This window comes from Oncorhynchus gorbuscha, linkage group LG01 (genome assembly GCF_021184085.1).
Source record: "Oncorhynchus gorbuscha isolate QuinsamMale2020 ecotype Even-year linkage group LG01, OgorEven_v1.0, whole genome shotgun sequence".
NCBI lineage: Eukaryota > Metazoa > Chordata > Actinopteri > Salmoniformes > Salmonidae > Oncorhynchus > Oncorhynchus gorbuscha.
In genome coordinates, this window is record NC_060173.1 from 95,259,359 (window position 1) to 95,273,431 (window position 14,073).

Consider the following 14,073-nt stretch of genomic DNA (forward strand, 5'->3'; position numbering starts at 1 on the left):
CCCTAGTCCTAGGATAAGGGATATCTATCTCTGTAGCCTGTACAGTACAATGTAACCACCCTAGTCCTAGGATAAGGGATATCTATCTCTGTAGCCTGTACAGTACAATGTAACCACCCTAGTCCTAGGATAAGGGATATCTATCTCTGTAGCCTGTACAGTACAATGTAACCACCCTAGTCCTAGGATAAGGGATATCTATCTCTGTAGCCTGTACAGTACAATGTAACCACCCTAGTCCTAGGATAAGGGATATGTATCTCTGTAGCCTGTACAGTACAATGTAACCACCCTAGTCCTAGGATAAGGGATATGTATCTCTGTAGCCTGTACAGTACAATGTAACCACCCTAGTCCTAGGATAAGGGATATCTATCTCTGTAGCCTGTACAGTACAATGTAACCACCCTAGTCCTAGGATAAGGGATATCTATCTCTGTAGCCTGTACAGTACAATGTAACCACCCTAGTCCTAGGATAAGGGATATCTATCTCTGTAGCCTGTACAGTACAATGTAACCACCCTAGTCCTAGGATAAGGGATATCTATCTCTGTAGCCTGTACAGTACAATGTAACCACCCTAGTCCAGGAGTATCTACACTGCATTCTGAAAGGATTCAGACCCCTTGACCATTTCCACATTTTGTTACGTTACAGCTTTATTCCAAAATGGATTACATTGTAGTTTTTTCCTCATCAATCTACACACAATACCTCATAATGACAAACTTTAAAATGGTTTTTAGAACATTTTGCAAATGTATAAAAACATTTAAACAGAAATAATATTTAAGTAAGTAATCAGACCCTTTACACAGTACTTTGGCAGTGATTACAGCCTCAAGTCTTCTTGGGTATGACGCTACAAGCTTGGCACAGCTGTATTTATGGAGTTTCTCCCATTCTTCTCTCCAGATCCTCTCGAGCTCTGTCAGGTTGGATGTTTAGCGTTGCTGCACAGCTATTTCCAGGTCTCTCCAGAGATGCTTGATCGCGTTCAGGTCTGGGCTCTGGCTGAGCCACTCGAGGACATTCAGAGACTTGTCCCGAAGACTTGTCTGCTCTCTCTCTCTCTCTCTCTCTCTCTCTCTCTGTCTCTGTCTCTGTCTCTGTCTCTCTCTCTGTGCGCTCTCAATTCAATTTAGGGTCTTTATTGGCATGGGAAACACATGTTAACATTGCCAAAGCAAGTGAAGTAGATAATAAACAACAACAATTAACTGTAAACATTACACTCACAAAAAGCTTCAAAGAATAAAGACATTTCAAATGTCATATTGTGCTCTCTTCTTTCCCTCTGCTCTCTCTCTTTCCCTCTGCTCTCTTCTTTCCCTCTGCTCTCTTCTTTCCCTCTGCTCTCTTCTTTCCCTCTGCTCTCTTCTTTCCCTCTGCTCTCTTCTTTCCCTCTGCTCTCTTCTTTCCCTCTGCTCTCTTCTTTCCCTCTGCTCTCTTCTTTCCCTCTGCTCTCTTCTTTCCCTCTGCTCTCTTCTTTCCCTCTGCTCTCTTCTTTCCCTCTGCTCTCTTCTTTCCCTCTGCTCTCTTCTTTCCCTCTGCTCTCTTCTTTCCCTCTGCTCTCTTCTTTCCCTCTGCTCTCTTCTTTCCCTCTGCTCTCTTCTTTCCCTCTGCTCTCTTCTTTCCCTCTGCTCTCTTCTTTCCCTCTGCTCTCTCTCTTTCCCTCTGCTCTCTCTCTTTCCCTCTGCTCTCTTCTTTCCCTCTGCTCTCTTCTTTCCCTCTGCTCTCTTCTTTCCCTCTGCTCTCTTCTTTCCCTCTGCTCTCTTCTTTCCCTCTGCTCTCTCTCTTTCCCTCTGCTCTCTTCTTTCCCTCTGCTCTCTTCTTTCCCTCTGCTCTCTTCTTTCCCTCTGCTCTCTCTCTTTCCCTCTGCTCTCTCTCTTTCCCTCTGCTCTCTCTCGCTCCCTCTGCCCTCTTTCTCTTCTCCATCTCTCTCGCTCCCTCTGCCCTCTTTCTCTTCTCCATCTCTCTCTCTCGCTCTGCCCTCTTTCTCTTCTACATCTCTCTCTCTCTCCCCCCTCTGCTCTCTCTCGCTCCCTCTGCCCTCTTTCTCTTCTCCATCTCTCTCGCTCCCTCTGCCCTCTTTCTCTTCTCCATCTCTCTCTCTCGCTCTGCCCTCTTTCTCTTCTCCATCTCTCTCTCTCGCTCTGCCCTCTTTCTCTTCTACATCTCTCTCTCTCTCCCCCCTCTGCTCTCTCTCGCTCTCTCTCGCTCTTTCTCTTCTCCATCTCTCTCTCGCTCTTTCTCTTCTCCATCTCTCTCTCGCTCTTTCTCTTCTCCATCTCTCTCTCGCTCTCTTTCTCTTCTCTTTCTCTTCTCCATCTCTCTCTCTCTCCCTCTGCCCTCTCTCTCTCTCCCTCTGCCCTCTCTCTCTCTCTCTCCCTCTGCCCTCTCTCTCTCTCTCTCCCTCTGCCCTCTCTCTCTCCCTCTGCCCTCTCTCTCTCTCTCTCCCTCTGCCCTCTCTCTCCCTCTGCCCTCTCTCTCTCCCTCTCTCTCTCTCTCTCTCCTTCTGGCCCCTCTCTCTCTCTCTCTCTCCCTCTGCCCCCTCTCTCTCTCCCTCTCTCGCTCTCTCGCTCTGCTCTGCTCTCTCACACAATCTTAGTCTGTTCATCTTATCTCCTCTCTGTTCTATTTGCTCTCTGTCACTTTCTTCCTCTTTACACGAGCTGCTCTCTCTGTGCTCCCTCTCTTCTCTCTCTGTGCTCCCTCTCTTCTCTCTCTGTGCTCCCTCTCTTCTCTCTCTGTGCTCCCTCTCTTCTCTCTCTGTGCTCCCTCTCTTCTCTCTCTGTGCTCCCTCTCTTCTCTCTCTGTGCTCCCTCTCTTCTCTCTCTGTCTCTACTATGGCCTTGTGCAGGTCAGTTCTCTAACCAATGTAATGTTTATACCCCACAGCGACTGCACTGAGGACAAGGAGCTTGAGACCAAGGATGAATCCTGCGGTATGATATAGTTACTTATATCAATAACTGCACCGGATATCCATGGAAAATGGGCTGCTTTATATTCTCTTATTTTTTACATGAAGCATTTGATAGTTTTGATGGTTAAACTTGGTCTCTATCAGCAGCAACAGTACATACCATACCATGTTGTCATGTTACACAACCACACTACAAACAGAACCACCTCAGCATGAAAATGTTAACCTTCTAATCCTGAGTTCCCTGCTATAGATTAAGAGTGGTTAGACTAGGAGACTTGGCGCTGTGTGTGTCTGTGCTGTTAGGAGGGGAATTCACCCACCGCCCACACATTCAGCCACACTGCCACTCATTCATTCATCTATTCCCCCTGAGTCTCCCTGCTTATCTGTCAGACCAGAGCCCCCCGTGGGCTGTTCTCTAAAGGGCTGAGGCTCCAGGCTGTGTCAGGCCCAGACGCAGGCACAGTGTGGGTGGGAGCATGGGAAACAGGCCTGGCCCACCACCAGTTTATAGCAGAAGAAACAAGGGAAGCCGGGTTGAGATGGGATATTACTGTACTGAAGAGAGGACTGTCACACAGAGAGACAACGGGGGGATACATTGGGGGAGTCAAAGAAAGAGACACAGGAGGTGTTTGAAAGATATAAAGAGGAGGATGATGATGATATCTCTTCTCTCCCCCTCCAGGTTCTGTGCGTGTGGACCGGGGCCAGGCTCAGGCTCATAGGCTCCTCCTGGTGGTCAACTCGGAGCTCAGGGAGATTACCTCTGACCCACAGCACATGACCTTTGACCCCCAGCTCAGGAGCATGCTGCAGTGGGTGGCGGCCTCCATTGCAGACCTGCCAATGGTCCAGCTGGGTCATAGTGGCAGCTGGGACCTGCAGCAGGTGAGTGGCTTTAACCTTAACCCACAACCAAAGGATTATGCACACACAAGCACGCACGGACGGACGGGCGGCTGCCTCTGTCATTACTGAGGTGTGTACTGGTTCCTGCCTGCTGAGCTGTGTTCTGTCTGCCCTTCTAGCTGCCTGCGGTGGTCCAGAGGCTGAAGGAGAGGGAGTGGAGGGTGGGAGAGCTGCTCCAAGCCCTGCTGCGCTACTGTGAGGAAACCTTCACCCCACCCCAGTCTGAATCCAGAGAGGAGACACCCCAGGCGGGGAGAGCACTCCACCACACTCCCCTCTTCCAGTGGCTCCTGGAGCACGCCTAGGCTGACTGCACTTACCCTCACCTCTCGTTCCTCTCTCCTCTCTCCTCCCTCCTCACCTCTCCCTCATTTCGTCTTCTCTCTCCTCACCCCCACGTGACTTACTGTACAGTATCTGTGAAGCCTGCCACATAATGAGCACTACCTGGCCATGTTAAACTAAACCCTATGAAGATTCCCATCACTCTTCAGTAATGTGCAGCGTACCTGCCAAACCCCAAATCTAGCCACCTCCTCGTACTGTGGATCCTGTCTCTTATAGGGCTGTACACCCATTCATTACCCAAAGGGTGCTATAAAAACAGCTTTTCTTAATATTATCTATTGTGTTGAGTGAGTGAGTGAGTGAGTGAGTGAGTGAGTGAGTGAGTGAGTGAGTGAGTGATTGAGTGGGTGAGTGAGTGAGTGATTGGTTGGGTGGGTGAGTGGGTGTGGGCATATATTGCATGCCGTGACTGAAAGTAATTGTGTCTTTTCTTCTCTTTGGTTTTGTTGTGGTTCTTTTGTGTTTAATATTAGGCTGCATATCACATGCGTTGATTAATGTGCCTTTCTGCTAAAGCCCTCTGGCCCTTTGACACCGTCATCGCACACAGCCACTCTTTCTCACATCATCTAGTGTGGGCCGAGGGAATCTGACCCCCGCAACTTCCCTCTCCTACCCCAACACAGAAACACTCCTGCTGTGAATTCACTTTAAGGGTGGTGAGGTGAGGCTGGGCATTTCCACCAGCTGCCCCAGGCCTCTGCCTCCTTGTAGATGATACTACAACATGATGAAATGTTTGAGTGAGTGGCCCCATATCCTGTTAGGGTTAACAGTAGAGTTAGAGTCAGTCAGTCAACCACAGCAGCGAACATTCACACAGGCCCAAAATACGTCTCTGGTGTTATTGTGACACTGTGATTGCTTGTATTATTAAGGGAATTTCAGACAATGTGAAATGATGTGGATATTGGCCATCCTGTGGCTTCTCTACACTGTAATATACATGCCTGCCTGCGCGTGTTGAACTGTTGAGTTTGCATGGCTGTTCTGCTTCTAACATCCCTGGACAAATGGAGTGAGAACTTAACACTCACTATTGTGTTATGGAACTTCCCAGGACTGCATTAGCAGGCCTTTGTGCTGTGGTCGATTACAATCACTTACAATGTTATAAACAACGTATGCCTGTACGTGCTCCTCAAATGGTTCCATGCTATAGTTCTGCACTGTACTATAGCTGTACCATCAGCAGAGCCTATTTCAGTGTTTACCATGGCCTGATCCTCATGCTCTTCATCACTTGAATATTGTTGTATTGAGATGCCTGTCAGTGAATGAGCCCTAATGACACTTCAGCTGTGCAATAGCCCCAGTTAGAACTGCCTGACAGCATAACTGTAGACTCCACGTTGTCAAACTGCTTGACAGCACAGCTGTAGACTCCACATTGTCAAACTGCTTGACAGCATAACTGTAGACTCCACGTTGTCAAACTGCTTGACAGCATAACTGTAGACTCCACGTTGCCAAACTGCTTGACAGCATAGCTATAGACTCCACGTTGTCAAACTGCTTGACAGCACAGCTATAGACTCCACGTTGCCAAACTGCTTGACAGCATAGCTATAGACTCCACGTTGTCAAACTGCTTGACAGCATAGCTATAGACTCCACGTTGTCAAACTGCTTGACAGCATAGCTATAGACTCCACGTTGTCAAACTGCTTGACAGCATAGCTATTCTACTCCACGTTGTCAAACTGCTTGACAGCATAGCTATAGACTCCACGTTGTCAAACTGTTTGACAGCATAGCTATAGACTCCACGTTGTCAAACTGCTTGACAGCATAGCTATAGACTCCACGTTGTCAAACTGCTTGACAGCATAGCTATAGACTCCACATTGTCAAACTGCTTGACAGCATAGCTATAGACTCCACATTGTCAAACTGCTTGACAGCATAGCTGTAGACTCCACGTTGTCAAACTGCTTGACAGCATAGCTATAGGCTCCGCGTTGTCAAACTGCTTGACAGCATAGCTATAGACTCCACGTTGTCAAACTGCTTGACAGCATAGCTGTAGACTCCACGTTGTCAAACAGCTTGACAGCATAGCTGTAGACTCCACGTTGTCAAACTGCTTGACAGCATAGCTATAGACTCCACGTTGTCAAACTGCTTGACAGCATAGCTATAGACTCCACGTTGTCAAACTGCTTGACAGCATACAGTACAGTAGGCCACTGCTGATGCCTTGTGTATTAATGCTGATTCTCTGTGCTGCCAAATGTTTCTGATCCATGTGAAATCTGAAAAATGTTTCACACACATTGTGTTTATAACCTTAATGTATTGGGACACTGTTAAGAACTTTAAAACCTGTATTAGAAAACACATTCTTGAAATGTCTAGGAGAAAATGTATTAAATGGGGGAAAATGTATGTAATTAAAGAGGAATGTATAGCGATATATGGGAGATGGGGAGAGAGTGTATATAGAGCCTATAAGAGTTTGCCAACTATGTCACAGTACAATAACACGGTATCCATATATTATTTTCAGAGGAAGATTGTAATATGTCTATTTGTTGAGTTGTGATTGTAAACATATAGACAGCTGGTCGCTGTTGGGCCCTCCTGTATCTATCAATGTATTTAGTGTTACTGTACATTCCAATGAGCTCCTTCACAGGCCGCCTGGCTGCCTGCCGCTATAATGTGTTATTTAAAGCTGAATGTGCATCCGCAGAGAGAACTCCATAGTATGAGATGTACTATCAGATAAGTCTATTTTGTTACTGTCGTTGTTGCAGTTCTACTAGCGTCTTGTCCTGCACCGCGGAAGGCAAACTGTGTTTACTGGATCCTGTATTTTTCCTACTTCTTTGTATAATTTAGCCAAATAAGATATTTCATGATGTTTGAAGTTGTAACAGTGAGTACACTACTATTTGTCCCCTTCTAGTGACATCGCTAAATATTTCACACATTCTAAGCTTGATGGCAAAGCACTGTATTTGTCATTGTTTAAGCTGTGTATCAATAAAGCTCTTTCATGTGATTCTGCCTAACTACCTACCTAGTACTACCCTTTCTTAGGTGTTTGATGTAGCGAATGTTGTATCACAAATCAAGTTTACTCTCTGTAAGACTTGCCTTAGGTCTTGCGGACACCTGGCCGAGGTGTTTTGGGGTTCTTTTGGAGAGGGCTTTTTATCTGAACCGCCATTCAAGCGAGCAGTCACTTGTTTCATCGTGTCTACAGTCAACAGTAGTATCGCATTAAACGGATCATCTCCAATTCTGAGAGGAAACCGTGTGATCACTTAACCAAGCCCTTCTGTTCCTAACGACTGCTACAGCGTGTGGTTATTCCTCCGTGCTGCCACACAGACAGCCTTGGTACTGTATGTAATTACAGAGGGTTTTCCTCCCATCAATACATCTGTAATTAGGCGTTAGTGTTACAGCACAATGCTGAGGGCCTGTCAGCTTACTGTACTGCCCCAGAGGCCTGGGATGAATGGTAGCTAGTGTCTGTCTTTCTAATTGCAGGCTTATCGCTGTGATACAGGAGCTGTGGAATGTGACAGGCACATATCTGATCTCTGCCAGTCCGAGGAGCATGAACTGTGACAGACCACACTGCAGTGAAGAGGATAGGGTTTGATTTGCTGACTTCTCTATCTTTATCCATTTCTGTCAGCACCTCATGTTTTAGAGTGTGAACTCTTGTTTGGGCATCTGACCCAGGGCCTCAGCGGTGCATGTGGGGCGTCAGGCAGTCTAGTGGTTAGAGTGTTGGGCCAGTAACCCAAAGGTTGCTAGATTAAATCCCAGCGCGGACAAGGTAAAAATCTGTCGCTCTGCCCCTGAACAAGGCAGTAAACCCACTGTTCCCAGGATGTCATTGTAAATAAGAATTTGTTCTTAACTGACTTTCACCTTAAATAAAGCTTCAAACAAAAAAGTGGAACCGCAAAGTTCAGATCCCCCCCCCCTCGACCACCCGCTCAAGAAAAAGGTAATGATCCCTGTTCTAAGGTGTGTGCTTAGTATTCCATTATTTATATAACTGACATCCGACTTGTTATCAGGGTGTGACTGGTGTGGTCTGACAGATCCGCTTGGCCCCAGCCTGGAATCTCCCCCTGGGTCGGACATGATTCAACAGCCCATTGACATCACTTCCCTCCCTACACCAACAAACGGCTGGGTTGTTGGGAGACACCACTGGAGAGGAGAAGGAGGGGTGTTTGAGTCAGGCCTGTGGAATCCATGACAGGCTCAGGGCTTTGTGTCTGAGGGGAACTCCAGCTACATCATCTATTCTACACCAAGCCTCTGTTTACCCTCGCCCTGTTCAACAAAATACTGTTTTTCTACTGTCCTTTTCTTGTGTGGGTAGACTTTTTGTCTTGATAATTATGTGTGGGTGTTTTGTTAATTGGGGGACTCGGAGGCACATCTGGGGAGTTTGTGGATGACCTGAAGGAATAACGTGGCAGACCACATTGGATGCATTTTCTGCCAGTCAAATAGATTCATATCCTTGCTGTGTTTAATAAATCTACCCTATGAAAGACTTCTGAAGGTTTTATGGTAAACGGACCACTTCTCTTGTGTAACAGCTTCATAGCCTTGATCAGCTGGGGCCACGTTTGAGGAACTTCTCTATTGTTTTTACAGTGTCATCATCTAGTTTCTATGAAAAACAAGTTTATTGATGGCGTCATACATAGTGACATGAGTATCCTGGTGCTGGAAGTCTTTAATCCTGATGGAGCAGAGATGAAACCCCCCACTGAGAGATCTCTTAGTCATCACTCATCTGTCCACACATGAAGAGAATAGTGCTCACCGTTTCTCACTGTTAGTATGTCTATCAGTGAGAGCATATGTTTATCCAGGAGGAGTGATCGCAGGGCACTGTTTAGTAGCCTACAGAGTGGCTAGGAGTCGTCAGAGTTCAGAGGGCATCCACGCTCGTGACGGCAGTGAGTGTGTGTGTTGTGTTTGTGGACCGGGCAGTTCGTCAGAATTCAGAGGGCATCCATGCTCGTGACGGCAGTGAGTGTGTGTGTGTGTTGTGTTTGTGGACCGGGCAGTTGTGCATAGAAATGGGCAGCGGAAACCTCGACGGACATGACCTGACCCTGGTTACAATGGAAACCAAACAGCCAGCACCGAGGGGGAAGGAGGGAGAGAGATGAGAGAAAGGAAGCAGAGAGGGAGATAAGAAGTCTGGTCAGAGGAGCAGCTGACTCATTTTATGTGAGAAGGTGGGAATGACAAGAGAAGAAGTGTTTATCCCAATATGAAGGGATGAGAAGAGGAAGAGAAGACAATTGGCAGAGGAGAAATGTCTAAGTCAAGTGGGCCTGCTCGTGTTTTCCCCTGACCATGAAGCCCATGTTTTGACTAGGGTGATTGAAAACAGCAGATCGGTCATGGTGGTCATGGTAACTCGTGGTATATGGATCCATCTTAGAAGAGGGATAATAATTCAGATTGACTCAGAGCCGTTGCACAACATCTCCCAGCTGACGTCCACTCAGGTTGTTTTCCACAGTATGAAACTAAACGTAGAGACGGTTGAGATTTGGGTCAACACTGAACACTCACTACTGATGAATAGAGAGTGTTGCTTAATAACCTAATAACAAACGGTATGTTACTTCCCTCTGATCTACCTATACAGTATGCCCATATGACACAATGTCTGACTCTGTGTGTGTTTGTGCGTGCTAAATTTGTGTTTTTGTTTCAAAAAGGGAAACACCTCAACACCTCACCTTTTTCCATGACTTCAAGGCACCCTGACATTCCCTGCACATCCCACACACAAACCTGGTGCATTAACACACACGTCACGGTCGTCTCATATCTCCGGGGCTGTGGTGTTTCAATCGACCACAGAGAGGAAAGAGAGGTTAGGTTTGGGAGGGAGATCCTCAGATGACTGGAGACGTCCAACATTGATGTCATTGTTGATCTTGCCTTTAGTGCTGTTCCTCCCAGCTCTGTCAGGCAGCCTGCTCCAGTGGAGCTGGGACTTCAACTGGCCTGGCACCAGACATCCTATTGTAGGAATGCATGTTTCACCACAGAGATGTGGTTTGGAGATGAACGGCAAACAGGAGGTCATCCAAAAATCTACAAACATGCAGAACATGCCTCCTCACATCCCTCCAGTCAGTTACAACCTCTCACATGTCTTTCCCGGTCTGTTTCTCTCTCGCAGTTCACACAGAGCAACAGGAGTTCTGTCATAGGCTTTTGTAATATGTCAGGTAATGACAATTGACGGAACACATGATGACAGGCAGTAGTTTAGATTGATGTTTGCTGTAGCTGCTGTAGCTAATGGGTTCACTATTGTTAGCGTTACAGTTGAAGTCCAGTGTGACCATCAATCCGCCCAGGCAGGAAACCAGAGGGTAGAGAGGGATGAAACAGGGAGATAGAGCACGATGAAACAGGGAGATAGAGAGTGATGAAACAGGGGAGATAGAGCACGATGAAACAGGGAGATAGAGAGTGATGAAACAGGGAGATAGAGAGGGATTAAGTAGGGAGATGGAGAGGGGTGAAACATGGCGATTGAGAGGGATGAAACAGGGGAGATAGAGCACGATGAAACAGGGAGATAGAGAGTGATGAAACAGGGAGATAGAGAGGGATTAAGTAGGGAGATGGAGAGGGGTGAAACATGGCGATTGAGAGGGATGAAACAGAGATGGAGAGGGATGAAACAGGGAGATAGAGAGGGATGAAACAGGGAGATAGAGGGGTGAAACAGGAAGATGAAGAGAGATGAAACGGAGATAGAGAGGGGTGAAACAGGGAGATGGAGAGGGGTGAAACAGGGAGACGGAGAGGGGTGAAACAGGGAGATGAAGAGGGATGAAACGGAGATAGAAAGGGGTGAAACAGGGAGATGGAGAGGGATGAAACAGGGAGATAGAGAGGGATGAAACAGGGAGATGGAGAGGGATGAAACAGGAAGATGAAGAGGGATGAAACGGAGATAATGAGGGGTGAAACAGGGAGATGGAGAGGGATGAAACAGGGAGATAGAGAGGGATTAAGCAGGGAGATGGAGAGGGATGAAACAGGGAGATAGAGAGGGATTAAGCAGGGAGATGGAGAGGGGTGAAACATGGCGATTGAGAGGGATGAAACAGAGATGGAGAGGGATGAAACAGGGAGATAGAGAGGGATGAAACAGGGAGATAGAGAGGGATGAAACAGGAAGATGAAGAGGGATGAAACAGGGAGATAGAGAGGGATGAAACAGGAAGATGAAGAGGGATGAAACAGGGAGATGGAGAGGGATGAAACAGAGAGATGGAGATGGATGAAACAGGGAGATAGAGAGGGATGAAACAGGAAGATGAAGAGGGATGAAACAGGGAGATAGAGAGGGATGAAACAGGGAGATAGAGAGGGATGAAACGGAGATGTAGATAGGTGTGAAACAGAGAGATGGAGAGAGGGATTAAGTAGGGAGATAGAGGGGTGAAATATGGCAATTGAGAGGGATGAAACAGAGAGATGGAGAGGGATGAAACAGGGAGATGGAGAGGGATGAAACAGGGACATAGAGGGATGAAACAGAGAGATGGAGAGGGATGAAACAGGGAGATAGAGAGGGATGAAACAGGGAGATAGAGAGGGATGAAACAGGGAGATGGAGAGGGATGAACTGGGGAGATAGAGAGGGATGAAACAGGGAGATAGAGAGGGATGAAACGGAGATGGAGAGAGGGGTGAAACAGGGCGATAGAGAGAGGGGTGAAACAGGGCGATAGAGAGAGGGATGAAACAGAGAGATGGAGAGAGGGGTGAAACAGGGTGATAGAGAGAGGGGTGAAACAGGGCGATAGAGAGAGGGGTGAAACAGAGAGATGGAGAGAGGGGTGAAACAGGGCGATAGAGAGAGGGGTGAAACAGAGAGATGGAGAGAGGGGTGAAACAGGGCGATAGAGAGAGGAGTGAAACAGGGCGATAGAGAGAGGGGTGAAACAGAGAGATGGAGAGAGGGGTGAAACAGGGCGATAAAGAGAGGGGTGAAACAGGGCGATAGAGAGAGGGGTGAAACAGAGAGATGGAGAGAGGGGTGAAACAGGGCGATAGAGAGAGGGGTGAAACAGAGAGATGGAGAGAGGGGTGAAACAGGGCGATAGAGAGAGGGGTGAAACAGGGCGATAGAGGGGTGAAATAGGGCGATAGAGAGAAGGGTGAAACAGGGAGATGGAGAGAGGGATTAAGTAGGGAGATGGAGAGAGGGGTGAAACAGGGCGATAGAGAGATGGGTGAAACAGAGAGATGGAGAGAGGGGTGAAACAGGGCGATAGAGAGAGGGGTGAAACAGGGCGATAGAGAGAGGGGTGAAACAGGGAGATGGAGAGAGGGATTAAGTAGGGAGATGAGAGAGGGGTGAAACAGGGCGATAGAGAGAGGGGTGAAACAGGGCGATAGAGAGAGGGGTGAAACAGGCCGATAGAGAGAGGGGTGAAACAGGGAGATGGAGAGAGGGATTAAGTAGGGAGATGGAGAGAGGGGTGAAACAGGGTGATAGAGAGAAGGGTGAAACAGGGATATGGGGTGAGGGAATAGTAAATTGGAGAGATGAAGAGGCAGATGAAAGAAGTGATGTAATGCAGGGGTCCTGGTGAAGCAGAGGCAGACTGTGTGTTTAGGTCCTGCTGGGATCACAGAGGAGATTATGTTTACCACACACATGGACAGCACTATGTCAGTGGGATAATTAGAGGCTGGGCAGCCCTCAGACCCACAGCATGCTTCAGCTGAGATGCATTTCTCTTGGTGTGTTTGTGCAGGCGCGTGCATGTGTGTGGTACTAAAAACTCAGTTTTCCAAACCAGAGGTCGTTCAGAGGGCACACACACTTGCTCCACACACCCACACCCTAATGGGAGTCATAATCATGGTGTGGCACTGCCCTGTGCGTGTTGACACAATGTGTCCCACGGTAGGAACTTTAGCAGCAACATTAATACTGGGAACCATCATTAGTAAATAAACAGTGAATGTGATTCTGCTGCCATGTTTGTATCTCCCACCAGTTGACTGTGTTTACCCCCACAACCCATTACTGTCTGCTCTAATAATGTGCTGTGCTCACCCCAACTCACCCAATCATAAACCCGCCCAAAAACTGAGTCTTTATTGGCCTAAAAAAACAGGAATATCCTTACTTAGATTTATATTTCTCCAATCTCGTTTTCAAATGTTTAGTTTTGATTAAACCACTGACCAATGTGAACTGAGATGTGGACGGAGAGTGTGAGTGTGTTGAAGGAGTGGGGGTTCACTGTATATTTCTAGTTGCTAAGGAGGTTGCTATGTAATAAGCCAGGAGACAGGAGAATGAGACCTTTGGTGGGGTCCGTCTACGTGTGTGTGCCCTCTGCAAAGTGTGTGTGTGTGTGCCCTCTGCAAAGTGTGTGTGTGTGTGTGTGTGCGTGCGTGTGCGTGTAATGGCAGACTAGGGATGAACTTGTTTCCACAGAGGATGTGGGAGACAGGGGAGAGACAGACAATACACAACTCTGCATGTCGTGACACTTCATTCTACAAGGCAATTGTAATTCTGTCTATAATTTAGACTCAGAATAAATCAACTGAGGACTCACATCTATTATACCTTGGGTACACTTAACTGTTTGCAAGCAAAGAACCTGGTTAGCATGAAACCCTTAAATGACACATCAATTTTATACTTCTCAATCAAATCACAGGCAAACTACTGCATTAGCAATTGAAGGGAATGTTGCACACTGGGGAAGAGGTTACAAATATCACAGACCAAAACTCCCAAACTGAAAATACACAGCCACTTCCTTATTACACAGGATTTGACCATTCTAATTTCAAATCTTTGCGTTTTAAAATAACAAAAAAATC

The 14,073-nt window shown here is 47.1% G+C and overlaps 1 protein-coding gene across 2 annotated transcripts in view; it reads left to right on the plus strand.

Moving 5' to 3' along the window:
* Positions 1-7,201, plus strand: part of LOC124046401 (A-kinase anchor protein 11-like) — a 33,777-nt gene extending 26,576 nt beyond the window's left edge. For both annotated transcript variants that reach the window (XM_046366745.1, XM_046366736.1), the window contains 3 exons: positions 2,904-2,950; positions 3,623-3,825; positions 3,966-7,201. In XM_046366745.1, the coding sequence (XP_046222701.1) occupies positions 2,904-2,950; positions 3,623-3,825; positions 3,966-4,151 (436 nt within the window). In that variant the 3' untranslated portion in view covers positions 4,152-7,201. The remainder of the gene's footprint in view (positions 1-2,903; positions 2,951-3,622; positions 3,826-3,965) is intronic.
* The last annotated feature ends 6,872 nt before the right edge of the window (positions 7,202-14,073 follow it).